The sequence below is a fragment of the Echeneis naucrates genome, chromosome 23 (assembly GCF_900963305.1).
Source record: "Echeneis naucrates chromosome 23, fEcheNa1.1, whole genome shotgun sequence".
Taxonomy (NCBI): domain Eukaryota; kingdom Metazoa; phylum Chordata; class Actinopteri; order Carangiformes; family Echeneidae; genus Echeneis; species Echeneis naucrates.
This window is the reverse complement of record NC_042533.1, coordinates 6,219,904-6,245,464: the sequence shown is the minus strand read 5'-3', so window position 1 is coordinate 6,245,464 and position 25,561 is coordinate 6,219,904. Positions and strand designations below refer to the sequence as shown.

At 40.3% G+C, this 25,561-nt stretch overlaps 1 protein-coding gene across 1 annotated transcript in view; it reads right to left on the bottom strand.

Annotated features, from left to right (window-relative positions):
* Positions 1 to 25,561, bottom strand: part of chchd3a (coiled-coil-helix-coiled-coil-helix domain containing 3a) — a 57,319-nt gene that overhangs the window by 24,474 nt on the left and 7,284 nt on the right. Inside the window, exons 4-5 of the mRNA XM_029495148.1 lie at positions 24,006 to 24,099; positions 16,780 to 16,960 (exon numbers count right to left, since the gene is read on the bottom strand). Of these exons, the coding sequence (XP_029351008.1) occupies positions 16,780 to 16,960; positions 24,006 to 24,099 (275 nt within the window). The remainder of the gene's footprint in view (positions 1 to 16,779; positions 16,961 to 24,005; positions 24,100 to 25,561) is intronic.

Genomic DNA, 25,561 nt, shown 5'->3' with positions numbered 1-25,561 from the left:
GGGAAAAAAACAAAAAAAACGAAAAAAAAACAAAACAAGAGAGAATAAGTATAAACAGGCACTGATTCATCCGTGAACTTCTTCAAAGTGACATTTGGAAAGATTTAGTATTCAGAGGTTAGGGGTGACTTACTGCCACACTGTTCTGCTTGAATACTCACACTTCATCCTCACTCTGTCATATACACACATCAGTACATACACACACAGTACATATGGTCTATAATCATACAGCATGTGCTCATGCTCATACGCACTAGCATAAACTCAAACACACAGACACACACGCCACTCTGCTGTGAAGATTACTGTATGGAGAGCAGCCATGGAGATAGAGCACTGACGCCTTTGCTTAAAGCACTATAGGATGTTGAAGTAGACAGCATGAACAAAATACAACTTACAGAGGGAGAAAAAAATATTGCATTACCCTGTCCAATCCCAACTACACTGATAACCATCCGTGTCTGGCTGCTCGACGCACTGCAGGCGGAGCTGCATATTCTATGCATTGTGACGAGTGGCACAGAGTGTCACAGAGTGTCTGTCCATGTATGACATGACTGCCATCTCAAGTGCCATTGCATAGCCATTCATTCATCTTCTACTGCTTATCCGTTTCCGGTCGTTGGGGTGCTGGAGCCAATCCCAGCTCACATTGCGCGAGGGCGGGGTCACCCTGGACAGGTCGCCAGTCCACTGCAGGGCCAACACACAGGCAGAGACCAACAACCACTCACACTCAGACCTACGGACAATTTAGTCACCAGTTAAGCTAAACATGATGTCTTTGGGTGATGGGAGAAAACTGGAGTACCTGGAGGAAACCCATGCAGGTACAGGGAGAACATGCAAACTCAGGGGGGCAGCGGGTAACATGCAAACTCCACGCAGAAAGGGCGCAGACTGGGACCTGAACCAGTGACCTTCTAGCTGTGAGACAACAGCACTAACCATGATGCCGCTGTGCTGCTCTATTGTGTAGCCTGTGTTATACAAAAACTAACATTGCCTACAGTTCATGATAAACTCAAGTTGGGCTTACATGAATGAGAGCTGGATAGATTGTCTGAAGAACACCCTTAAATATGATTCAACTACACTACAAGTAGCATTATCATGACCTTTAAATGTGTTACAGACTGTGTTTAAATGTGTTATTGAGAGTGCAATCCTCCAAGACCTTTTAGAATAGACTGGTTCATGTTGGCCGAGGTGCCAAAAAACTCCTATCAACAGCTCAATTTTCCAGGAAGACAAAAGGGGATGATAGGATAGAGAGGAGCACAAAGAGGATTGCAGGGGGTTGTGTACTGTCACAAGTGTGTCCAAACTCAATGTTATGCTGATAGGTGGAGACTAAAGAGTTTAGCTCTGCAGAGATACACAAAAGATGCATACAGACACCAACAGTTCAGACGCTGATCTGAATTGCACACATCATCGCGTGCACACATACAGCAGCCGTAGCAGCTGTGCCCACAGAGAGCGGGTGGAGAGATAAATGTGTGCTAAAGGCGACACTAAAGGAGTCATTAAAAGAAGTGTGGTTGTGACAGAAATGTGTACCCAGGGATTTTTTTTTTTTTTGGCTCACTGTTGTATGTGTGTGTCTCCACTCATGCATGTGTTCAATTTTGATGCAAGCAGGTTGGCCCTCCTTTTTGGGGACACAGACACACACACAGACACACACACACACACACACACACACACACACACACACACACACAGAGAGATGCATGCGCACACGGACACAGACAGACAGACACACACACACACACACACACAGAGACGCGCGCACACAGAGACAGACAGACACAGACACACACACACACACACACACACACACAGAGACGCACGCGCACACAGACACAGACAGACAGAGACACACACACACACACACACACACACAGAGACGCACACACACAGAGACGCACACACACAGAGACACAGACAGACAGAGACACACACACACACACACACACACACAGAGACGCACACACACAGAGACGCACACACACAGAGACGCACGCGCACACAGACACAGACAGACAGAGACACACACACACTATGTTAGGATTATTTCCGACTGATTAACCCCATTCAGCAGACTTTAAAGATAATCTAATCACACTAAAGGCCAAACAATGGGACAGACTTCACCACTGCCCATAGACCTTTTGTTCCCTTAATGAAGAGGTGGTCGTGGGTGGAGGAGGAGAGCTGACATAAGGGTGGGGGGAGGAAGGAGGACAGAATTAGGCAAGAAAATAGAAGTGAACTTGAGAGGGGGTAGAACAGCGAGATAAGAGACAAAGAGGAGTAGACAATAAAAGGTGATTTATCATTGGAGATGTCAAGTATGGGGAAGTGGCAAGACACTGAGGTTGAAGAGGTGGAGTGTGTCTCTACAACTTCAGAAAGTTTAAGGAGAAAAAAAAAAAGTATGAAAGTAACCAAAGGAAGGGACTCCAGGAGCACAGACAGTCATTGGACAGTGGAGAAGATGAACACGTATGAGTAATCTTAAAATTTTGGAAAGTCCAGAGGGCGATAAATCATTAAGTTAATTCACTAATTCTAATTCAACTTCTTAGTCTCTAATTTCCCTGTGCATCAAACTTTGACATAGGGAAATAAAATACTTTGGTAAAAATAAAAATTCTCAAGACAATGTTTCCCCAACGGGGTGAATCTACATGCTGCTGTTTGTAGCGCAGGACATTCGTATCAACGGCAAACTTCTACATTATCCTTCCTGTATCCACCTCTCCTTGGTGTATTATTAAGTACAGGGGCACAATAGCTGAGGGTGACAGGCGGCTCAGAGTGAGACCGTGGTGGTCAGATTAAATGGATCGTTTAGGCGAGGCAAACGCCTCTGTGAATATCAATTAGCCAGCCGCTGAATAATTAAGGGAAGCCATGTTTTTTAATTAGCCGACTGCCGCAGTTTGAGCCTGGAGCGAGGGCGGGGAGAAGAGGATGCAGAGGGATGAAAACAGGTGGATTTTGCTGTGTCAGCCCCCCCCACACACAGCCTGTTCTCTCAGATTTGCTTCCACACACCATTTCTTGAATACCTGCTTTTGGTTTAAAGTGTTCTCTGGCACTGGCTGTTTTCTTTTACATCATTCCACTGACTGAAATAAAAAATGACTTCTGACTGCAGTGTTGAGTAGCCCAATACCTACCGCATTTGTGTGTGTGAGTGGATACATCATAGACTCATAATGAAGAGCTATAGTGGAGGGCAGCAATTGTTTCAGGAAGAGTCTGAAAAGAACTATGATTACATTCAAGTTAAAAAGTCAGACAGACAATGATAGCCAAGTGACAAAATCAAGCTTCAAGGTTCATTCATTTTCATTTGCATGTTTGCGTATGAAACTAAATTTGAAGTCAGGTCTGGAAGTGTATAACAAAGGCGAAAAAAATCTAGAAAATAATCAATAATAACTCTGCAACAACGCTAACCATAGTAGGTGAAAGTGTGTTCAATGAGGCATAGAGTTCACCAATCTAACAGCCTCGGGTAGAAGCTGCCTAGTTGTTTTGGTCTTAATGCTGTGGACCATTTCCACAGTCTTCATAGGGTTGAGGTTTGAGTGCTTGGATGTCATCCCAGCTAACCATTTTAACCAGAAGCCTTACATCAGTCCATAACATTGTTCAATAACTGATCTTGTCATTTTGTATCTCCAGCCAATACAGGAGTCAGATCAAAACATTTTTAATTTTAGACTGTATGGACAAAATACTAATTTGGTAATTTATTTCTGAGGACTTGTTTTAAAATGAGAACTCGTAGATGAATGATTCCTTAGCCTTACACACTGTAATATAAAACCAGTTGACTCACATACTAAGCAGCCGTGCTCAGTCTTTTTGGTCCCTCCAGTCCCTGGAGGTGTGTTATAACACAGATGTATTGCTACGATTTTCAGAGATTCCGACCTCTATGTTGAGGACCATGAACTTAAGCAACTAGATCTTCCTATGATGGAATTCAATGCATGATGGGTTCACAACACTAGTTGCCAATAGCCTGCATTTACAGTGAGTGCTGTAATATGTCCTATTGCTTACAAAGTCTGATTATTGTTATCATGCAGCAATTCTGTCAATTACATTTTTCACTTCACACCTAAATAATGGAAATCCTTGCTTGGTACATGGTCTTAAATGATACTGAATGAGAATAATCTTGTGCAATGACATGATCAATAAAGCAAATATCAAATCTCATCACATTAACTAATTGCACCTCATTCATAACCTTGTTCCTTTGTCTTCCTTCGCAGCCTCAATCAGCTCAGACCTGATTCACCCGTGTCACAAGTAGCATCATAATCAATGCTCACTCACACCATTCATGCGCCTGCTGCAGTATGGTGGGTCAAAGCTGCTCACCAGGGCCCATCTATCACAGACCTGCACAAGAGCACCCTGTGACAAACTAATACTGAAGCCACGCGTCTCTGTCCTGGGGGGGTGAGGGGATCAAAGGGCAGCACAATGTGAACATGCTCTGATGTTAATTGGCACATTCAAGGTGCACGTGGCTTGTGGGAGGTTAGAGATGGATGGAGAGGAGGGAGGGCAAGTTCATGGGGTAGAGAAGATGAAAATGAGGGAGAGAGCTAGGTCAATGTGTGGATGGAATATGGATGACAAGATAGTTGAAGCAGAATTGGATTTTTTGACAGTTCTTGGGTGAACTGTCATATTAAGCTTGAAGGTAGGCGAATATTTTCAAATTAGTTGGGTTGGATGAACAACACAATGTTTTACTTTTTTGCAGCCACAGGCTGAATATATGTATATAAATGACACACACACTTCTAAAGCCCAGATTGTTCTTGGTACATTCTTTAACTGCCTCTAAAACTGGTGCAACTCTATCTTTAAAAGCTATCACTGGCAGATCAAATCTACGTGATGGAGTGTAAAATGATATAACCCAACAAGACTTACTGGCAGTATTACACATTACCCTTAAGAGTCACTAATAAAACATCAGTCCTGGTTGCGGTAGCTGTAAAACTACATTGGAAACCATTACCTTTGACTGGTTAATTAGCATCATAGGGTTTTACTGAGTGGCAATAACACTTCGGTTCAAGGGTAGCTATTAGTCTCCTCAGGAGGTGGTAGGGTTATGGGAGATGTAATCATGTTAGATATAGTGTGGTCAGTTAATGGGCTTAACCTTGACTGATAACACTAAAGGACAAACTCACTGTAAACACGTACTAATTGGGCCAATATTGAAATATTTTCTCAGCAAACGCTAAATTTCAGATTGGGTTATTGGTAACGTTATTAAAAATGTTCAAGGTATAGTTTTTTTGATGGTTATGAAAGAGCCAGGGTTAGCACTGTAGTACATATCATAAACATGTTATATTTTGAAATTTAATCGAGCTGTCCTTTACAGGAAACATGGGAAAGTTTGGGTGGAGTTCAACTTGCAACAATGGCTGCATGCAGTTTGAATCAGCTATGTACATCTTAGATTACCATTCCACAAGGACACTGCAAAATAGATTTGACACAGCCATCCTTTCACAAAAATAATCAGCAAACATCCTCTTTTGGGGAACTTATATCCAGAGGAATGGTCACAGTAAAGGCAAAGGAAGCAGTGGCATCATTAATCACAGAGAATGTACTCGTGGTGGTCAAGAAGTCTGCCTGTAAGGATCAGCCTAATTTCTCAACCCATTTTTTTCATTTCTATATAGGTGTCTCTTCAAACTTACTCATGCTTTGGAAATTCAGAAAGTAATCTAATTTATATGACAGCAGAGTGCAGATGTGGATTTCTTGTGTGCTCTTACAGGCAGTGCAGTAGCACAGCAGATTATCAAAACCTTTCAATGAACTTATTACCCTGTCAGTCCAAATTACTTCTGTAATTTAGTTTTCATTGTGTCTGATCGTGGCATCAAACACCCCCGACGAAAAAACCAAACAAGCAAACAAAAATCTTTTTGAAGGGCAAATTTACCCAATTCAAAATCGTGGTGTGGTGCACAGAAAGTGCACAAAAAATTAGACTTAGTTTTTGACTAACAAATAACTGAAGAATGGACCTTCCGCAGAAGAAGAAAAAGGAGACATGAATGTGACAGGCAGCAGGCAGAATTACTCTCCTTGGGGATCTCTTAGCACAGTGAATAATGATTCTGTGACCTGGCAGGTCATAGGGCTGACCTGTCTGGACGTGGACCAAGAGACCAGGACAGGGACCAAAGGCCAAGAGATGTAGGTGGTGAATGTGGGTGTCTCAGTTTTAGTGCGTGTATGTTAACTGCTGCCTGTTTAAGAGCACGTTGGAAAGAAGTGTCCATGTGGCGTCTGTAGTGCATTGACTGTGAAGAGGGGTCAGCAGGGGGCTTGATCTTAAGCAGCTGGCCTTAATAACAGTGTCAACCCACACACACATTTACATCTCTTTTGCACTGTTGTTTCAAACAATATACTAATATATTTTAGGAATGTAGGTTTACAGCCTGAGATTGACAGCAATCATTCCCTAATATAGTAATGGTTTCTTGGCAGGATATAACACGAGAAGAGATCGGAAAGGAATGAGCTTCTAGTAAAATCAAAAGTACCAAAATAATCTGCAAAGGTTTAAATCCTGCTAGAAAAATGAAAAATCACTTTTTCTCCTCCCAGACACTTCATGCCCCTCAGCCTTTGTTGGATACACCACCTCCACCACTCCACTGCCAGCTCTGCTGAGGGACAGCAACAACATCTGCTGGCTCAGGGATTGATTAATTGGCTGATCAGGCGCCCGCGGTGTAAACTGATTGATTGATCATTTTGTGGTCAGAGCTGCCTTTATCTGGAGCCCTGGGGAGCAAACCTCTGGAGGTTCCCAGTCATCTGTCATGTCCAACACACAGGCGAAAACGAAGGGGAGATGAAGAGCTGGGGGTTCATTATCAAGACATGGGGGGCATGTATGGAGGACGTCTCAGCCATGATGGGAACAGGGGGCATGCCAGGAGAACAATGGGAACATAAGAACAAAGAGGCTGCGTATAAAAGGAAGGGAGAAGATGCTCTGGTGCTTATTTAGCAATACATATAAATGCAGAAGGGGGAAGTTTGCATAGAACAAAAAACAAACAAAAAAAACCCCAAAACAAAACAGTGCTATCTAATAAGTATACTGATGTTTTAAAATTGACAGAAAACACTCATACTAAGTAAAAAAAAAAAAAAAACATCTTTTAGCTTATTTTATTTGCAAGAGATTTGTAGCAAAGGTTTTTTCTACATATATATGATCTGCACTCTAATTCCTGACCACACGCCTTCTTAAAAGCGAGTAGTGATAGTAATGGGACACAGATAGAAGAAGGTGGCAGATGAAGTGTGGAGAATGCTAGTATGCATTCAGTCTGACACAAAATAAAAGCAGAAAATTCCTTTACTTGATGGAAAAGGACACCGTGAATGACCTGCAAGTAGAGAGAGGCATATTGCCTTTGGACAACAGATGTCCCTGGGGAGGAAATTGAATGTGTGAGAGAGATGGAGCAGAGAGGAGAGCACGGAAAACCTATAGCAGAGAGAGGATAAGGGGAATGTAAAGGGGACGACAGTGGGAGAGCACATCTAGGGAGAAATGTGGAAAACCTCAGGATATGTTCCTGACATTGGACTTGTACTTGCAGCATGCCAATCCAGACCTGGATCTGTGTACATTATGAAGAGCGGCCTCCTGTATGTGTAGGTTGCTGAACCCTTGTGTGTGGCTTGGATGGCTTTGGGCATACTGTACATTTCTCAGAACACATGTGCTCATGCTGTGCATTAATGCATATTCATTCTACCCAGCAGCAGGTGGGCTTGCAAGGCCTGATGAAGCTGGGAGGTGGGCCGGAGTCCAGCTACAGTTTCTGCCTATCAAGTCCATGTCAGCACACTCAGGGTCACCTCTAATTCTACAACCACTTCAGCTGAAAACAAGTCTCTTCCCCTTTCCTTTATGCCTGATTGACCAACAATAATATTCAAAAAGGACATAAACGTGAAAAATTATTGTAATCTTCTCCTCTTAAATTAAGTGTAATTAGATGTGTGTTCCCTTGTAAGCATCACTTGTATCCTTCATAGTCCTTTCTAATTCTATGTCAAAGCACACAAATGAGTAAATGAATGTTCCTCTTTCACCCTATTCCAATCAAAGACTTCATTTTTTGTAGCTTTAAGTGTTGGTTTGTTTCCTAATTGGAGTTTGTGACTTGTTGCAAAACTGTATTATGAATCAATATTTCTTGCCCTGTCCTGATGCATTCATGTAGCTTTTATCCTCTAATTTCTCACTGCTTCAACATCTCATCTAGATTTTCTGCTGTTCACAGCCTTCCTAACCCCCCCTGTTTTTGAGCCCCCTATACGTTGAAGTTCTTTCCATCGTTCAATCAAACTCTTTCCCTCTAGCACCATTAGCTGAGCCGGCTGTTCACTTCCATAGAAGCTCATTAATACCACTCTCCTGTCTGAGCCAAGAGGGAAAACAGAGAGAAAGACAAAAAAAGAGAAAAGAACAAGTGCAGAAGAAAATACCTGTCATATTACAAATCCAACATCTCTCCAGCCCCAAATTGCACACTCAGAGAGACACACACACAATGCTATGTCAAAGTTAACTCAAGACACTTGCTTTTTTTTACATTTGGAATTCTAATACGTAACAAAGTAAGTTTTAGTTTGGTGAGTGAGAGAGAGCAATAGGAAAAATCAACTATGTTCAGGAGAAATACCGGCTGCAAAGAAGCCAGGACTGTAAAATCACTAGATTTGGAGCCACTGGCATTTCATTTATCAGTTAAAAGGGCTAAGGTGTCAGGTTCACATATCCCCCTATATAACCCCCTCTCCTTGCTGTTAATTTATCATTTTGATTTCCTTGATAACAGGAATTTAGTTCACTTTACCAATCTGAAAAACTGTGCTAAGTGCTTATTGGAGCAAATGCAGCCGTAAAAAAATAACACTGTAGCAAATAATAGGCTGTGCCAATCAAGACTTGCAGCATTAAAAAAACAAAAGCAGGCAGTTACGGGGTCTGTAAATCCATTTGACCCTGTTAAGATCTGTTAGAAAAGCATACTTAAAAATGTGCCGAAATGGAGTTTTAATAAAATGTGTGTCGTCACAGTATTTATCTTACTGTACAAACTATTTTCATTTCAATAACACAAAGCAGGAAACTTAAAAGCACTTTTTTCCAACTTGGCTAGGCAATTCTCAGGAGGAGTGGTAATTAATTGTGCTTGTGTGCTGTTACAGGACAGTGCTATTAATTAATTAAAGTCAAATCAACTCATTGGTCAGATATAGGTGGAAAAAACCTGAAAACACAAAAACTGAGGTGCGTCAATTCTAGCCGGCTTTCCAGAATCTTTAGAACAACTAGAAAAACATACCGCAAATAGATACACAGCCCATTGAACCCGAAACAGCTAATTGACTACAAGGTCTCTTGTCCTAAAGAAGCTTTCCTGACACCACCATCCATCCATCAATTGAAGTACTGCGATATCCCGGGCCCACCACTAGCTGCTTGCAGTGCCAATTAGTTGACAGGGTGAGGGCCTGGCACAGAGAGCCAGCCACAGGCCCTGCCAATTACAGCCTGACCTCCCATCTAACTCTAATACTGGCACAGTGTGTGGGCACCACACCCAGGACAGGGGTGAGACACGGCCACCAATATGTAAAGGGTGAATGGACATCCTCCAAGACCAGAAAAAGACTTAAAAAGACGGGGGGGTATGCATGGAGTATTGTTAGTAAGAAAGAATCAAAAAGGCAGTGGTGCAGAGAGAATATGTGCTCATTTAAGTTGACCTCACACAGAACACATTTAATTATGCTGTGTTCATTGAGCAAACGGAAATTTACACAAACAGAGCATTCGTCTACCTCTTCTAACCCGTCTAACCCTAGCCCTAACTCTGCATTACCAAACTGAGCTTTAAAGTAATGATAAAGCTCAGGTAAAACAACTGATTTTCATGCTGCAATTTTGTATTCTTTCAGTAGCTTAAGAAAGTAATAGCTGGTTGGGAATTTAATTTTAAATGTTCCTTGAATGATTTTATATTCATGCGTAGAAGCACACAGTGACTGATTGAGCCCCCTTCTAGACCAGTATCATCTTGTTAGAGCTTTCCCTCTTCTCCTCTGAGCAGGTCAGTGAAATTCAGAAAAATGTTGGTGCCAGTCATGTCAAAATCCACTGACTGCTGTCTTATGTATTTTCTAGGATCATAACTATTACATAAAAAAAAAAAAAAAAAAAAAAAAAAAAAAAAAAAAAAACTAGAATGAAATGTATATAAATTAAATAGCCATTATTTATTCACATTATTTTCTCAAAGCCACAGGAAGCCAGGCAGAGGGATGAAAGCGCCGTGGGTTGCTGACCCCTGGAGTAGAGGAACAATCTCACTCAGTTTGTCTGACAGGCTGCTGGTCTTAATTCCATCATCATTTTTAGGTCTAAGTGCATCCTTTAATCTATGCAACATCACCCTTACCCCTTCCTTAATCCATCTGCAGAGCATTTGGAAAAATCATTTACACTACCAGTCAAAAGTTTGGACACACTTTCTTATTCATTTGAATGAGAAAGTGTGTCCAAACCTTTGACTGGTAGTGTAAATCAAACAGACAGACAGTTCTTTAAGATCCAGCCACATCAAGCCTGGCAGGACTGACTCTTCCAACAGCAAAGAGAACTGTAGTGAGAGAAAGGACGCAATTTGTCCTTGGCGGGCTGGGCAATCTCAAAATATATGTAAATCACAGTTTACCACCACCTCCCTTTATCTCATTCAAACGTAAAAGAAACGAGGACCTTCTCTACCCCCAATCTTCCTTCTACTTTGATGTGTGGAGAGAAAAATAATAATTTAAGAGAAAAAGATTTTTTTGTTTTTTTATACCACCAACAGGCACCAATTCAAAACCCAGCAAGTCTCCTTTAATACCTGGGAAATTAAATTGCCGGCCTATTATCAGCCAGGTCCAGACATCTGTATCTAAAATGCAACTGTGTGCAACGGAAGTACACAACACTCACTCTGGGGGAAAAAAGAAAAAAAAACCATGTGAACATTCACTGGAGACTGTAGGAGTACAGGCTGAGCAAAGGTGGAGGAGGTGGTGATTGGGGAGGGGGATTTGTTGCGTTAAAATTGTTACGCTTTACCCAAAGTCATTTTCAAACCAGTCAAGCATCAAATGGAACACAGTTTAAGGAAAGAGTAGGTACTGATTTTCTCACAGGATGGACATGGTGTGTGTGTGTGTAGGGAGCAAAGAAACACTCCTGGTATGCTGCATTATCGCTTGCTGTGATTGCAGAGTTGGTGGGCAAGGAGAAAAAAAGAAACATGGAACATCACATTAGCAACTGTGATGTGCATGTCTCACAGAAAGAGATAAAGATGGAGACAGGGGAAAGAACTAAAAGTTTTATTACATTTAAGAAGCTGTGCATACTGAACGGCTGAACAACAGCGAAAATATCTACATTTGAACTTGACTATAACCTGCTTAAACTAATTCAGTCTAAGACAACAGGCTTGGAATAAATCCTGCCTTTGTAAGGGTTGTAAGACTCAGTTGTCATTGAAGCTGTTTTGTAGAACTGTGTGGTACTTTTGGAATTTATTGGATTATACAGGTGTTTCTATTCCTTTTTGTAAGAAACAAAAATGTGTGAAATTTTAGTGTAAACAAACCGTTGCCACCAGCTAGACCCGACCCAGTCCAACGTTTGGAGCAAGGAAAGATTGATGACTCTGAGTTTGATTGAAAAGTTTGCCTCGGGGTTAGAGCCTGTGTCTGGGTGAGATGCTGCGGCCGGTGATTGATTGGCCACTGGGCCAGTTTGCCTCTGCAGGGAGGAAAGTCACAGAAAATCAAAAGAGGGGACAGTGGAAGTCTATGATTTCATTAAAACACAGATGTGTGGACTGACAGATGGATGTGGACTTATGTGGAGTTACAAGACTTGCTCCTGCCATGTGCTCATATATCTCAAATTTGTTCATTTATCAGGACACAAAGAGATTATATTTGTAGAACTCATTCATACACTGCTCTTTTCTGGTTTGTCTTCAGTTTTGTAGCCACTGAAAAGACTCCTCATTGATACTGCTGTAAATGATTCACTAATTGACCTGTTATCTAATTAAAGGTTTATATGTGTGCAATGAATCTGGGTAACTCCTTGATGAGGCTATGTTGACCAAATAAAGCCACAAATCAGCTCCTTCAACGCCAGGCAGTCTACTCATTAAACCCCACTCATCGAGAAATTATTCACAATGACCACATGAGCAGAAGATACAGTCTTTATACAGACTTTATTAGGTTGCCAAGCCTGCTGAGGACTAAACAACACAGTGGTAAGTGTTGCAACAATTTTCTGCAATATTTGTAGCCACTGTGATCCAGGAAAACCCCGTGCTCTGACAAGAGTAAAATCTAAAATCCATCCATCCATCTTCTATCGCTTTTCTGTTTCCAGGTCAATGGGGGTGTTGGAGCCAGTCTCGGCTCACTGTGGGTGAGGGCAGGGCACACCATGGACAGGTTGAAAATCAAAAATGACAAACCCAAATAATAATATAAAAAAAAAAAACTCAACTCATTTAAATATTAAAAATCCAAAGAGGAATCATGACTGCTTGCTTCGCAACCTTCCAATCGCTGATCAAAGAACACACATGCTGAAATCTCAAAAATACCACTCTGCCTCTAACTACCATGCACCCCTGTGTACTTCAGTATACCCCTTTTCACATTACTGTTGTTCCCCGAGTGGCAGAACATGTATGAGCACTGACACTGAACATGTTGCCCTCACACAACACCACCCGAGGACCCCACCAACAACGACAACAACAATACACTGCCATGCCTCCACTGCTGTGAAGTTTCAATTAATGGTGGACTTGGCCAGCTACTGGTTGCCTGACAGTGAAGGGAGTGACTGGTGTTGGAAAAGCCTAGATGACACACAGTACCACACAGTTGGTAGGAACTATCTACAGCACAAGCCAGACTGAACAACTCACTAGAGCAACAAAAATTAAAACAGAATCTAATGCATCGCTGGCAAGTGTAGATGCCTCAAACTGTTTACTACAGGAACAGATGAGAGAAAACACTTCTGGCTTAATTTACTGGTTGGCAAAGTGACAGTGACACAGGTGAAACTTCTATACCATTCATATGAGGGAGGAAAAGACGGCAAGCACAAAGTGATATTTAACTCAGACATTCAAATGAAAGGGAAGAGAATAATTATGTTTCTGTTTATATATATATATATATAAAAAAAACCCACATAACTTATGACTAAATTACTGTTTATATCTTCCTGAAATACACATTAAAGATATTTTACTTTCAACTTTCCATAAAATTTGTTTTATTCTCCAAAAATATGGAGCAGGATAGAATAACAAAAAATAAAAATAAAAGCTCTTTCAGCTAAATACAACTCAATAGCATCTAAATGAAACCTACTATGGTCTAACTCCATGTCTCGGGGCAATTCCCCAGAATGCGTGTCACTGTAATTGGTGCAACTATGGTTGGAGGTTATGGCCATTACAGGTGAGCATGAGGAGGCATAACCGCTCATAGCTTTGCTCTTTTTGTGTGTGAAGTAGAGGAGGGGATGTATGGGGGTCCTGCTGCTCACCGTGACCTGTATCTTAATGAGGGGGACAAATCAATACTGCATGGGACAAAGAACCCAAGAACTACAGCTGCCAGGCACAAATGTTTTTTCAGCAGCAATGAACCTGAGAGCAGGGTTAATTTACATTCAATTTAAACTATTTGAAGTGCTATAAAATCACTGATGCAATAACAACAGGTACATTTTGATCAAATGTTTCTTTTCCCGGAAATATGGTACCTACCTGCAGCACAAAATCACTTTCAGTTTTGAACAACAGTACAGTGATTTCCTACAGATCACCTTCAAGGTGGCTGGTTGAGAATTTCATCCTTTGTCAATGTGCCTTTTATTATTCCTCACATCTCAAGACAAGACATGCCACCGCAGATCAGGTTATTACATGACATCTCTGTCACTTCGTCCATCTTTACAGCTTTATTATTCTTTTTATATTAAACCCACATAAAAATTATATTAAAAAAATCTATCTCTGACAGATAGATTGATTGTTGACAGATGCAGTGTTTACCAATGTAGGCAGCACTCTCCAAACTTCTTCACTCTCCACCAACAATGTAATTTCTCTTGATACCAAAACTGCCAGAGGGCTGAGATAAATTCAGCAGTTTCCAAAACCCTTTCACTTGATGCAGTCATTTAAAATAAATAAATAAATTATTTTTTTTGAAACTTAGCAAAGCAATGTGTATCGCTCACTCAGATGTTTTTTCAGTATCAGAATAACGCTTGGTTATTAAGCCAAATGCACATTTCTATCCATCAAACTAACTTGGATTAAAAAAAAGGAAGTCATGCTGTGCTCTGCATTTATGGCTGTTAAACTGACTACACAATAGTTATTTTTTATGAAAGCACAGCACTTAAGCATTATTCAAATTTTTTGTGTGTGATTTATCCAGAAAGAGACTTATTTTATAAAAGAACAAAATCTTGACTTAATCTAATGACCTGGTTGTCCAAGGACATAACAGTGCAGCATAGAGGGATATACATAAGGTGTTAACAGGTTCACTGGGAAAAAAAAAAAAAAAAAAAGGACTGAACAAATCACCTCTGAAAGCTTCATCAGCCACCAGATTATGTGCTTAGTACAGCAAACCACAACCTCTCCCCAGAGCTCTTTCTCGATCAACGTATTGACTCTTTCCAGCTATCAGACCCAATTTCACCCGCAAATTACTGATCTTCACGTGTCTTACAACACTGCTCATTGAATTTACTTCGTAATGTATGGCTATTAAAGATGTGTTATCTGATGAGAAAAGAATAGTAAAGGAATGCATATATACTCACATGAACTTATTTCAAGTTGAATATAGTAGTCGATGATTTTTATGCTATTTTTTCTCTGTTTGAGTCAAAGCAAATAGAGTCTCACACTAGGACGCAGAAGGGAAGAAAGAGATATTCAGGAGACAGAACACGCACACATACACAAAGGACCTTAAAAACACGTTTTATGTTTCATCAAAGTTGAGTTCAATGTGGGTAGCGGACAATCCAAGAGTTTGACAAACACAGAGTGAAATGACAATGGGCTGGAGACGTCATGGGCGACAGGCTGCCTTCTAAAATAGAAAAGTCCATTTACAGTTGAAAAGAACAGTGGCTGTGCGGAAGTGTCTGACTTGGCAATTACATGAGTGGTAAGAACGGCACTGTGCCTCCACTGATAACCCGTCGGATTCTATTAAAACTCCAGCACTCCAAAAGAATGCTCAAACAGAAGAAATTATCACACAGGCGCATACATGCGCCATTTTAAAACAGTAAAACTCTGACAATGATTCGTCTGCCACAATAAGCATGCTTTGAGAAAGGGGAGACAAAGTGGTAAAAGAATCAACACAATCAACTGAAGGGCTGTATATATGATTCTGTGCATGCACATGCGCACACACTCAAGCTCCGACAGAATGCATAACCACTCCAGCTCCTGCCAAGTCTAGTTTCAAAGACTGCTAATGTCCCTGGGTTAGCCCTCAGGCTACAAGGAAAATCTTCACAGCATATAGGAGGAAAGGTTCTCTTAAGCTGAGGAAGTCTGTACTTCAGGAGGACACATGCAATGACATTCACACCGAGTCTTCTGTGTGACAGTTCAAAAAGAGCACCACCCACTATGCTACTCCATACATAACAAATATAAAGCAGGTCTTAGATCCGTGCCCCTTTCCCCCTCATTCGTCCCGACTCCCCCTCTACAATTTTTTTTTTTTTTTTACCTAAGCTGAGGGAGGAAAAATACCTCATGTGCATGCGCATGTGTACTGCTCCTTCGCTATCTCACTCCCGCTCTCATGGACCTCTGTTTTCATTTTTTTTATTACACCAATGAGTTTGTGAAATTAGCTATATAATCAATAGCATAGGTTTGTAAACAGCAGCAGCACTGCAGTGTTAGGTAAAGAATATTCATCTGACAATGAAGGTCAATTTACACACAGGCAGACACAGGCAGCCCGGAATGAAGTTGAATTCAATAATACAGCAGGATGAGCTGGGAGTAACATGGAAGAGGACAAAAATAATAAATTACAACATGTGGCTGCAGCACCAATAGGTTTACATACTCTATGTTGACTAAAATGAAGTGCAACTTTTCTCTGAGTGTCCATTATGTAAATACCACTATGATGCAGATTGAAAATAACCACACTACGAAATATAAAACATTTTGATTTGTGGTTGTGTACGTTTCTGGGGTTGAGTGCTGACCAAGTCAAGAGAGTTCTTATGAGTTACTGCTTCCAGCAATGCTCACACATTCACAGCTCTGACATTTGTCACTTCACCAGCTAAGATCTGTCGATTACAGAAAATAGGTTCACTTCTGTGGCAGAACAGGAATGTGTGAAAACAACCGCTTACAAGGACATACAGTTTAAAAATGTTCAGTGTATGTTTAAAAACTGTAACACTGCCTTGAACAACCTGAATGGTTAAAATATTAGGAAACTGAACTTTTTCCATGTCATTTTATCTTCCCAGAGTAAATGCTTTATATCTACATAACTTACAAGAAGCTGAGCACGGCGCTTCTCATCCTCAGTGGCGATCCTTTCCCTTATGACAGCCTCCTGTAGATTCTCCTGGGCCACAGCCCGCTCCAAAGACAAGATCCTGGACACTTCATCCTGAACCTGGGACTGGGCATCAGCATTAGCCTGTGCTTTGACACGGGCTTTCTCCGCCATCAGCCTGTGGAGTATTAGCAATAATTTAAATGAATTATATCTATTTATTTATTTATTTATTTTACACATTTCAAAACATTATATACTCATGACTGCACAACATAGTGCAGAGACATTAGAAAGATACAGTGAAAGTACTGCACTTCATGCTACAGGAATACAATATATTCCCAGTATTCTTTCCCTATAGATATCTACATAATGCATGAAATGCTACTCATATCTTAAATGAACAAAGTTAGGCTGGTAGTGTCTAGAGAGCAGCACCGAAAGCCATGAATCCTTTGTGTTGCCTTATAAAATATGACCGTATATGATAAAGACACACACACACACACACACACACACCTTATGCATTAAAAACATATAGTATATAACAATACAATTACTTTAATACAGTTTTTCCTTCAGCAGGACAGTGAATGGCTGAGATGTGTTTTGTACTGTCTCCTAATTGAATTAAAATTCTATTAAAATTCACCCATTCACACTTTGCTGCTGTTCCACAGCTGGCAAAGAGGGGGCACCATGAAGTAAACACGCAAGTTGAATCAGTCTCAGTTTGAGTTCCCTTGTTATGCCAGTCAGTCTACATGTGTCATACTTTAAATCAATTGTTGATCAATTAGTCATTTCCAAATGACTTACAATGAACAGTAATTTAAGTGTAACACCGACTCATACAGAGGCACTACACTCTCTGCAGACACAAGACCAACATTTGAACCCTGTCACTGGGATATCATAGTTGCCTAGCAACACACTCCCTATTTGGTGACAGTGTGCTTGATTGGAGAAGAGCAACATCCCTGAAAACCCTCTTCTTCACAGTTCCTCTGCTAGAAATCAAGCATTAGAAGCAAGGGTAAATAAACAGAGAACAGACGGAGCAAGTACCTGAGCGAATTGTGACTACGAATGAAGATGGCAGGATCTTAATGAACTGACAAAAACCCTAAGAGATCTTGAAAAGGTAACCTTGACAAGTGGTGTGTGTGTGTGTGTGTGTGGGGGGGGTGGGTGCCTGAGAGTGATGAACTGCATTTTATCACTGTGTGATGCAGTTCACAGGAAGAACAATAATTTAACATGATAATCCTCCACATTCAAAAAGAAGCCATCTATGATCCATCATTTCCCTAATTTATCATTTATTGCCTAATGCCTGTAGTGAAAACACCTATATCATAACAACCCATTATTAAAAGAACACATTTTAATTTAGTTTCCCCCATTTTTCAAGCTGCGCTTTGAAAAGGTGTGAAATTTTTTGTTTTGCTATTCATGAACACTAATGTCAAATGCATGACTCATTTACAGCCTCACCAGGTTTGTGCGCTGCTCATTATGATAATTTAAGTGAATCATCCTGGTTGCCAAGTGTGTGGAAACAGGCATGGATACAGTTTGTGCCTTTTTCACCTTGGAGCTCTGTTTTCTGGATATTATTCACTGATCTGTCATTGTGAAGGTTTTTCATTTGTTATCGCGTTTCAAAAAATCTCATTCATCTATTCACTCACCTGTGAATATACCCAAAATTTAGACAGTGATGAATCATGATGGACAGGCTGGTCTAACTGATCACAAACCCCATGCCTTTGGCTTTGAGCTGATGACAGGTAGGTCAAATGAAAGTATGTTTAATGTCTAAATGCTGCCATTTGCCCTGTAATACCACTAAATGTCAGAGGGCAAGGAGAGCCAGACAAGAGACGGGGAGAGAGAGAAAAAGGCAGGAACGAGAGGAAGAAGCGAGCGTAAGTAGTGGCGACATGACATGTTTGGCCCTGAGGAAGTGAAGCAAAGAGGGAGTGAAGCAGAGAGTGGGAGAAAGAGATGGAGGGAGACGGAGAGAGACCAGCCATGTCCAGTCTCACAGTCCACTGGGCTGCACACGTCAGCACACTCCATCCATCACCGGGCTCCCACTCTCTCGCTCTCTCTCACACACACGCACACAGGCAGGGAGCCTTCTAATTGCCTTTTACATTCACCATTTCCTGACGATCCATGCTTCCCTGCCTGTACTGCTAATGTACTACGGAGTAAGGGTGGCCGTATCGAACTAAATATCAATAGTATTGATACCAAAGTTGGTATCACTTTTTGGATCGATACTACCAGGATGAGATTGATTCTTTTGTTCAAATTTCTCTTTGCCGTACAGTGTGTTATTCCCAATTCATCAAAAAGTGCTTGCTCCCCGACTGCTGGCTTGCTGTCACGCGACTCAGCCGGGCCAAGCAGAGAAAGAGGAGCAAACTGAATACAAAGTCTAATTGAAAAAGAAACATTTTATTTAACATGTTCTCCAGTAATAATTTAGTAACTTTAATAACATTGTTTGTTTTCCAGAGAAAAAGTACCATGTTATTGTATTTTTGTGTTTGTCTGAAATCTACCTAGAAAAGAAGAATTTTAATTCTTTTAATTATTTGCTCCCTAGTAATAGTTATAACATCATCATCAAAACAAAGGAAATTCCTTAATTCACGTCTCATACCTGGGACCTTTTTACATCTCCACCAGTTCACCTTCTACTTCCTCTCTCATTAAGGCTCCTACTTGTCGACCTGCCATCTAAAGAAAGAGTTTCTCAATACAGTGTGCCTGGCAGGATGGATAATGACAGATATGCATGACAGTATGGGCTCAACCCAAGTACCTTGAAACAAAGGCATTTAAAAGCCCACTGCTATATTGATGTTAGAAATAATGTCGCTGAATGCTGCCTATGAATATTTTATGGAGCTCTGCACTCCCACCGACACACACACACGCACACAAAAACACCACACCTGACTGGGGCTATGAAATGCTGGGACAGAGTTAAAATTAAGCATAAGGGAAACAAAGGACAGTGGGAAGATTAATTTAGGAGGGCCTCTACACTGCAGAAACTGCAGAAAGAACATAAAAGCCGTTTTGTTCTCTCCCTCTACCAACAATTAGAGATAACTACAATGTTCTTGGAGCTCTAACCAAGCTTCATCAGCAGCAAACTGTCAAAAGTGGATATCATTGTCTCTCTCTCTCCTCTGCTATTGTGTCTTCAAATATCAGACAAGCATGAAGCTCAAACCATCAACATTGTGCCATATAATATGGCGAAAGAGCCAGAGTTAATGGTCCACCTACCTAACTGCATGGAATAAGTTCAGAAGCCTGATGGTTATTCTTCTGTATAGGTACCATGATAATGACCTAAAACTGGGCAATAATATTAGCAACTATTGCCGTACGTTTGCATTGAACTCTCTTCAACTGATTCTCTTTTTTCACACAAGACCACCTTGGGCTATACACAAACCACAGAGAGCAGATTTACAGGGAAATTGGATAGAGTCAATAACCATAACTGTTCCGACTACAATAGTTCAACTGCAGGTTACGGAAATAGCAATGTTTTTTCCTCTTCCAAAACAGTATTTACTTTTCAAAATTGCCTAAAAATCTGGGAAAAGGGGTATAGAACTATAAACTGCAGTAAAGTGCTTTGTTGGAAATTATATCCTTTAAAGCAAGATAGTGGAAAAAAAAAAATAGACAGATGTATGACATTCATATATACACAATATATCCCCAGAAACACATTGCACCAAAACAGAGGTTCTAAAATATTTTAGCTGCTGAAACATGTGGACTTGGGTTTTTTCAGCGATTGGTGGTGCTGTATGTGTATGTAATGCATACAATGCATACAGCTTTAGAATCATACGTGAAAACTTGATGGAGGATCATTGATCAAACTTCAAAAAAAGTGGCATAACACCTGTAACACACTTGTAGCTCACTGAAATTGGATGAAGAAACTTTTTTTTTCTCTTTTTTTTGTAATGATAACCTCTTAACCTTCTAGATATGTTAAACTGAGTTATAAGTTGTGTGTCTGGAAATTTCTTGGAAAACAAGGATTTAATAAAATGTAAAAAAAAAAAAACAAAACACTATATGGGCTACACTATCAGCCTATATCTGATCTGTGAGCCATTAAGAATTTAATATGCTAGCTTGTCAGCCCAGGATTGAAGATAAAGACTGAGGGAAGGTCAGTGTTTCCACTCAAAAGTCTGCAATGTAATTATATCACATAAGGTAACACAAGGTGCTTGACAACATGCTGAAATAATAGGGAGACATTTCACAACAATGACTAACCTTTAAGAGTACACTGCATGGACACAGACACAGGAGATTGAAAGAGGGAGGTAAATGGAAAATGTGAACAGGAGTAGAGAAAATAGAAAGAAAAAAAGCCAGGGGAGATTGAGAAACGGAACAAATGAGATGGCTGGAGGAATACAGGAAGTATGGAAAAACAGGAAGGGAGAGAGTGACAACAAAACAAGAAACAGTAGGAAAGAAATAACATGGAGAGTAAGAAATGGATCGAATGGTGACACAGGCTGAGTTAGGTGAGGGAAGAGGGACAGAATTGTGTAAGAGTTCTTTTCCCACCTCATCCATCGTTCTCTCAGTCTTTTCTCAGAGTCGTTCTGCTCTGGTGCCTCACAGAGAAGTGGCAGAGGCAAATCTGCTCCCCGTAGCCGTTCTTTGCTACAAATGAGTATAGGCTGCACCCAAATGAACCCTTCACAGAGCCCTTACTTTACTCCTACCAGAGCAAAACACGCAAAGCCAGATCTCTGGAGTTCATTAATGGCCTTAAAGCCTAACAGGAGAAGCACTACCCAATATAAATACCACTGTTCCTCCAGTTTCCCAAGATCTATGAACCCAGTACAACAATACTGATCAGTGCAGTGTAATCACATCATTCATCTGCTAATGTGTCCTACTCCTCATTTCCAGTTAGCTCCCTCTTGTTTAACAAAAGCAGAAAAAAACAGAAGAGTTATGACAGATTGCCAACAGGCCCTCATACTGTTAGAAATCTGCATTCATGTATTGTGGCAGCTGCAATAAATAAACAAGTGTATTTTCATGAAGAAGGTAAAGAACGGAAGTACAGCAGGAGTCTTTATTGGGGTTGCTCTAGTAACTTCCAAGTGTATTTGTATGTGTGTATTCTGTGATGCAGGGAGTGTTCAAACTGCATTGCTGTTTGACTGCAGGGTTCTATAGCAAAGCATTGTGCAGTCCTGTTAGCTGAACTATGATACACTCACACATGTAAAATATGTTGTCTTACTCCAATTTCATAGCAAAAGCTTTCCAGTTTCCTTGCTGAGTCTTCTAATATAGACCATAATCACTGTGACTTGTTTTCTGAAAAACCCAAAACTCCATCACTATCATCTGCACTGTGGGAGAGTGAAATACCACTGCAGTTTGATTATGACTTAACAACTCTGACAAAAAAAATCTATAATTTATTTCAATTACAACAAACTAACAAACAAAAAAACCTGCAGTCATTACATACCAATAAGCACTAATTAAGAGAGAGTTCAACTGAGGTTGCCAAAGAAGAAGTGGAGGCATAGTGATGTGCTGGATATGTCAGCACATCATTTCATATCCTGGTGATATTATGGAAGACTACATGCTGGATTAGGTCACAGCAGAGAATGTATTTGATGACTTAAACCACACTTTCACATGGTCAGGCTTGAATTGGACAGCAGTCTCTGCATCATCTAAACAAGTGGTTGAATTAAGCTTTACTGAGCTCTTAAAGGGTTTTCTATCTCAGCATCATTACACTGTCATTTATTTTCTGATTTACTGACTCCAGATAAAACCCATCACTGAACTCTACCTATTTGGTTCTCCCCAATTCCCAGAAAGTACCTTGATGGCTGTTCCATGATTACTGCTGACCAAACCATTAGCCAGTAAAATGGACACACGCGCATGAATACACATTCACACAAACAGAACAAAAATAATGCAACAAAATGGGCAAAAGAAAAAAAAACCAACAGCAAACAAAATCATGTTAAGTCTGATATTAATAAGCATCTACACATATGCACAAGTGTTGGCTAACTAATGACTGCTTATTTATCATTCCATCCTCAGTTCAGTGAAAACGCAGTCAACGCCAGGACCAAAAATTGCAGGCTTGAAAGCTGGTATGATTTCTATTAATTACATGGAGGGCGTAATTTTGAAGCACTTACTTTTCTGAACAGATGTCAATAAACAAACTGCAAGAAGCAGTTACATGAAAAAAAAAACGTGAGAGGGAAAAAAAAAAAAAAAAATCAATAGACAAATGATTTCTCAACGCCTCTTGTTAATTTCTCTCTTCCTGAATGAGCATTAAAAAAAAGGAGGCTAATTGCTAGGCTAACACTACCGATTCCTGGATGTAGAAAGGTCGTGCGCCCCCACCTCCTCCCAGTACAAAGGTGCATTTAGTAGCTAATCACAGCCATTCATTCACAGGGGTCTGCTGGAGATCATCCAGGTCTATTAAAGGGGTGGGGGGGGCAGCATAATTATCGGACATTATGGCATGTGCACCTGCATCTTTAGGGCAGAAAAAAACTAGAGAGATGAGGGGAGCATATGAGATGATAGGAAAGGGGAAGAGAAGCGGACTGTGCACACTCCTCACATGAAAAGTGTGTTTCTTCATCAGGTAGGGCTAATGGATCACCTACTCAACACCCAGGAAATTACCTCAGGATAGCACCCCTCTTTCTGAGGCATGATTAATTGATCTGGAGTGACCAAGAGAAGGAGAGGAGAAGCACAAATACAGGGAGGAAAAAGTGCTGATGTACTTTGGAAGAAAGGTAGATTGGAAAAGGGGGGGGGGGACTGCTGATGACCTTTTTGACTATTAATGAAAGCAGAAAATTGTCAAATGTGAAAATGTCTTTAGTTTCTAATAAAATCCTGGAACAGGAAGTGACACTAGTGTATTAGCCTGATTCCGTCTATCAAAATTTAAAAAGAGGAAGGTGGAGAAGATTCAGAGCTCTTGCAACCCCAAGCACAAGTCCAAAACATGAATTCCGCTAATAAATTTACTGTGCTGTCTGGGAAAGGTAATTAAACAAAAATCAGTTCTGTTTTCAAGTATGTGTCGTGTAGTATTAAATAGTGTATGTGTTTTTGTGCAGGTATCTAACCAGGCTTGCAGCTCTTGCTCAGCCTTGGCCCTCTCCTGCTCCATGCTTTTATGCAGCTCGTCAGTGATCTTCCTCCTCAAGGCCTCCTCACCAACTGGTGAAAAAAAAGAAAAAGACATTAACAGAGAGAGAGCGTGGGATGGTTTAACGACAGGCAAATTCGAGTTTTTGGGATACTGCAGAGAATGATACTGTCCAAAAAAAACAACAAAACAAAACAAACAAAAAAAAACAAAAAACAAAAACAACAACAACAACAACAACAACTCCATGCATATATAACAAAAAGAAAACAGATGGTGAAAAATCTGCATTAATCAAAGAAATTTCTGGCAGAATAAACATTCAGATTGTAATAACTGAGTAACTATACTTTCTATGGTATAAAACCAAAACACATTAAAACCACATACTGCCTAAAAACACACACACCCTCCATCCTAAACTTCAGCAGACCACCACCCTGTCTACATATATTCATGTCAGGGGCATCATACATGTATGATTCTATGCCTCCACGGCTCTATCTTGGCAGGTAATTAAGCATGAAAGTAAAGATGCCAGCTGGCGACCAGGCCAAAACGTGCTCTGAAGACAGAAGTGCCATGCGGTGTGCTGCGACACTGCAGTGAGTGGGGGAGTGTCTGAGTGTCTCAAGATTACTCTCCCACTGCATTAGTTAGATGGGATAATCCCTATTGTCAGAGGCTATTATTACCTGGTAATATGCAATAACAGCAGACCAGTTGAAAGGCAACCACACATTCACACAGAAAAAATTAATTCAACAAAATATGATTAACAATACAAAGCTTAAACTGAAAAAAGCCATTATTTTCTTATAATCTTGAGGTAGTGAAAGACTGGTAACAAGAAAATAAATGGAAGTTTTATTCAGTGTTTTTTCTGTGATTTTAAAAACACTCTACTGCTTACGGGTTATCAGTCATGATCAACATCTGTGGCTCTTTAAATCCTACAAGCATGAGACATACAATACCCTAAGTTGCTTTACTCACTTCATTGTGAAATATTCTTCAAATTGTTGTTTTAATGAAAAAAGTATTGGAAACAGTTTTAAAACAATTGCACAAACTTCAAGAGTGATATCATAGTTAATTTATATGTTTAAAATGTTACTAAGCAAGAATGCATAGCCAGTTGTCTTGAAGATGTATTTAAAGTATTTTGAAGAATAACAAGCTGCAAATTTCTCAAGGGGGAAGGTGTTTAAAAAAACAAAAAAAACAAACAACAACCAAAAAAAAAAAAAAAAAACAAACCTATTAGGACCATAACTCTTAGCTTCAAATGGATATTTTCCAGAGCGGTGGTGATAATATCCTTTAAATACTGACTCACAAAGATCTACCTCAACCTCAGTGCCTTCGACATAATTCTGTTTTTTGTGAAAACTTGTTAAAGATCCACTTCTAATGTTAATAACATGAAAAACTGCTTGAAAAACATTTCACTATTACACAAAAGGTTGAATCTTTAATAACACAAAGATAAAAAAATTGGATTGAACTGAAGGTCAAGTTAATTCAACTGGT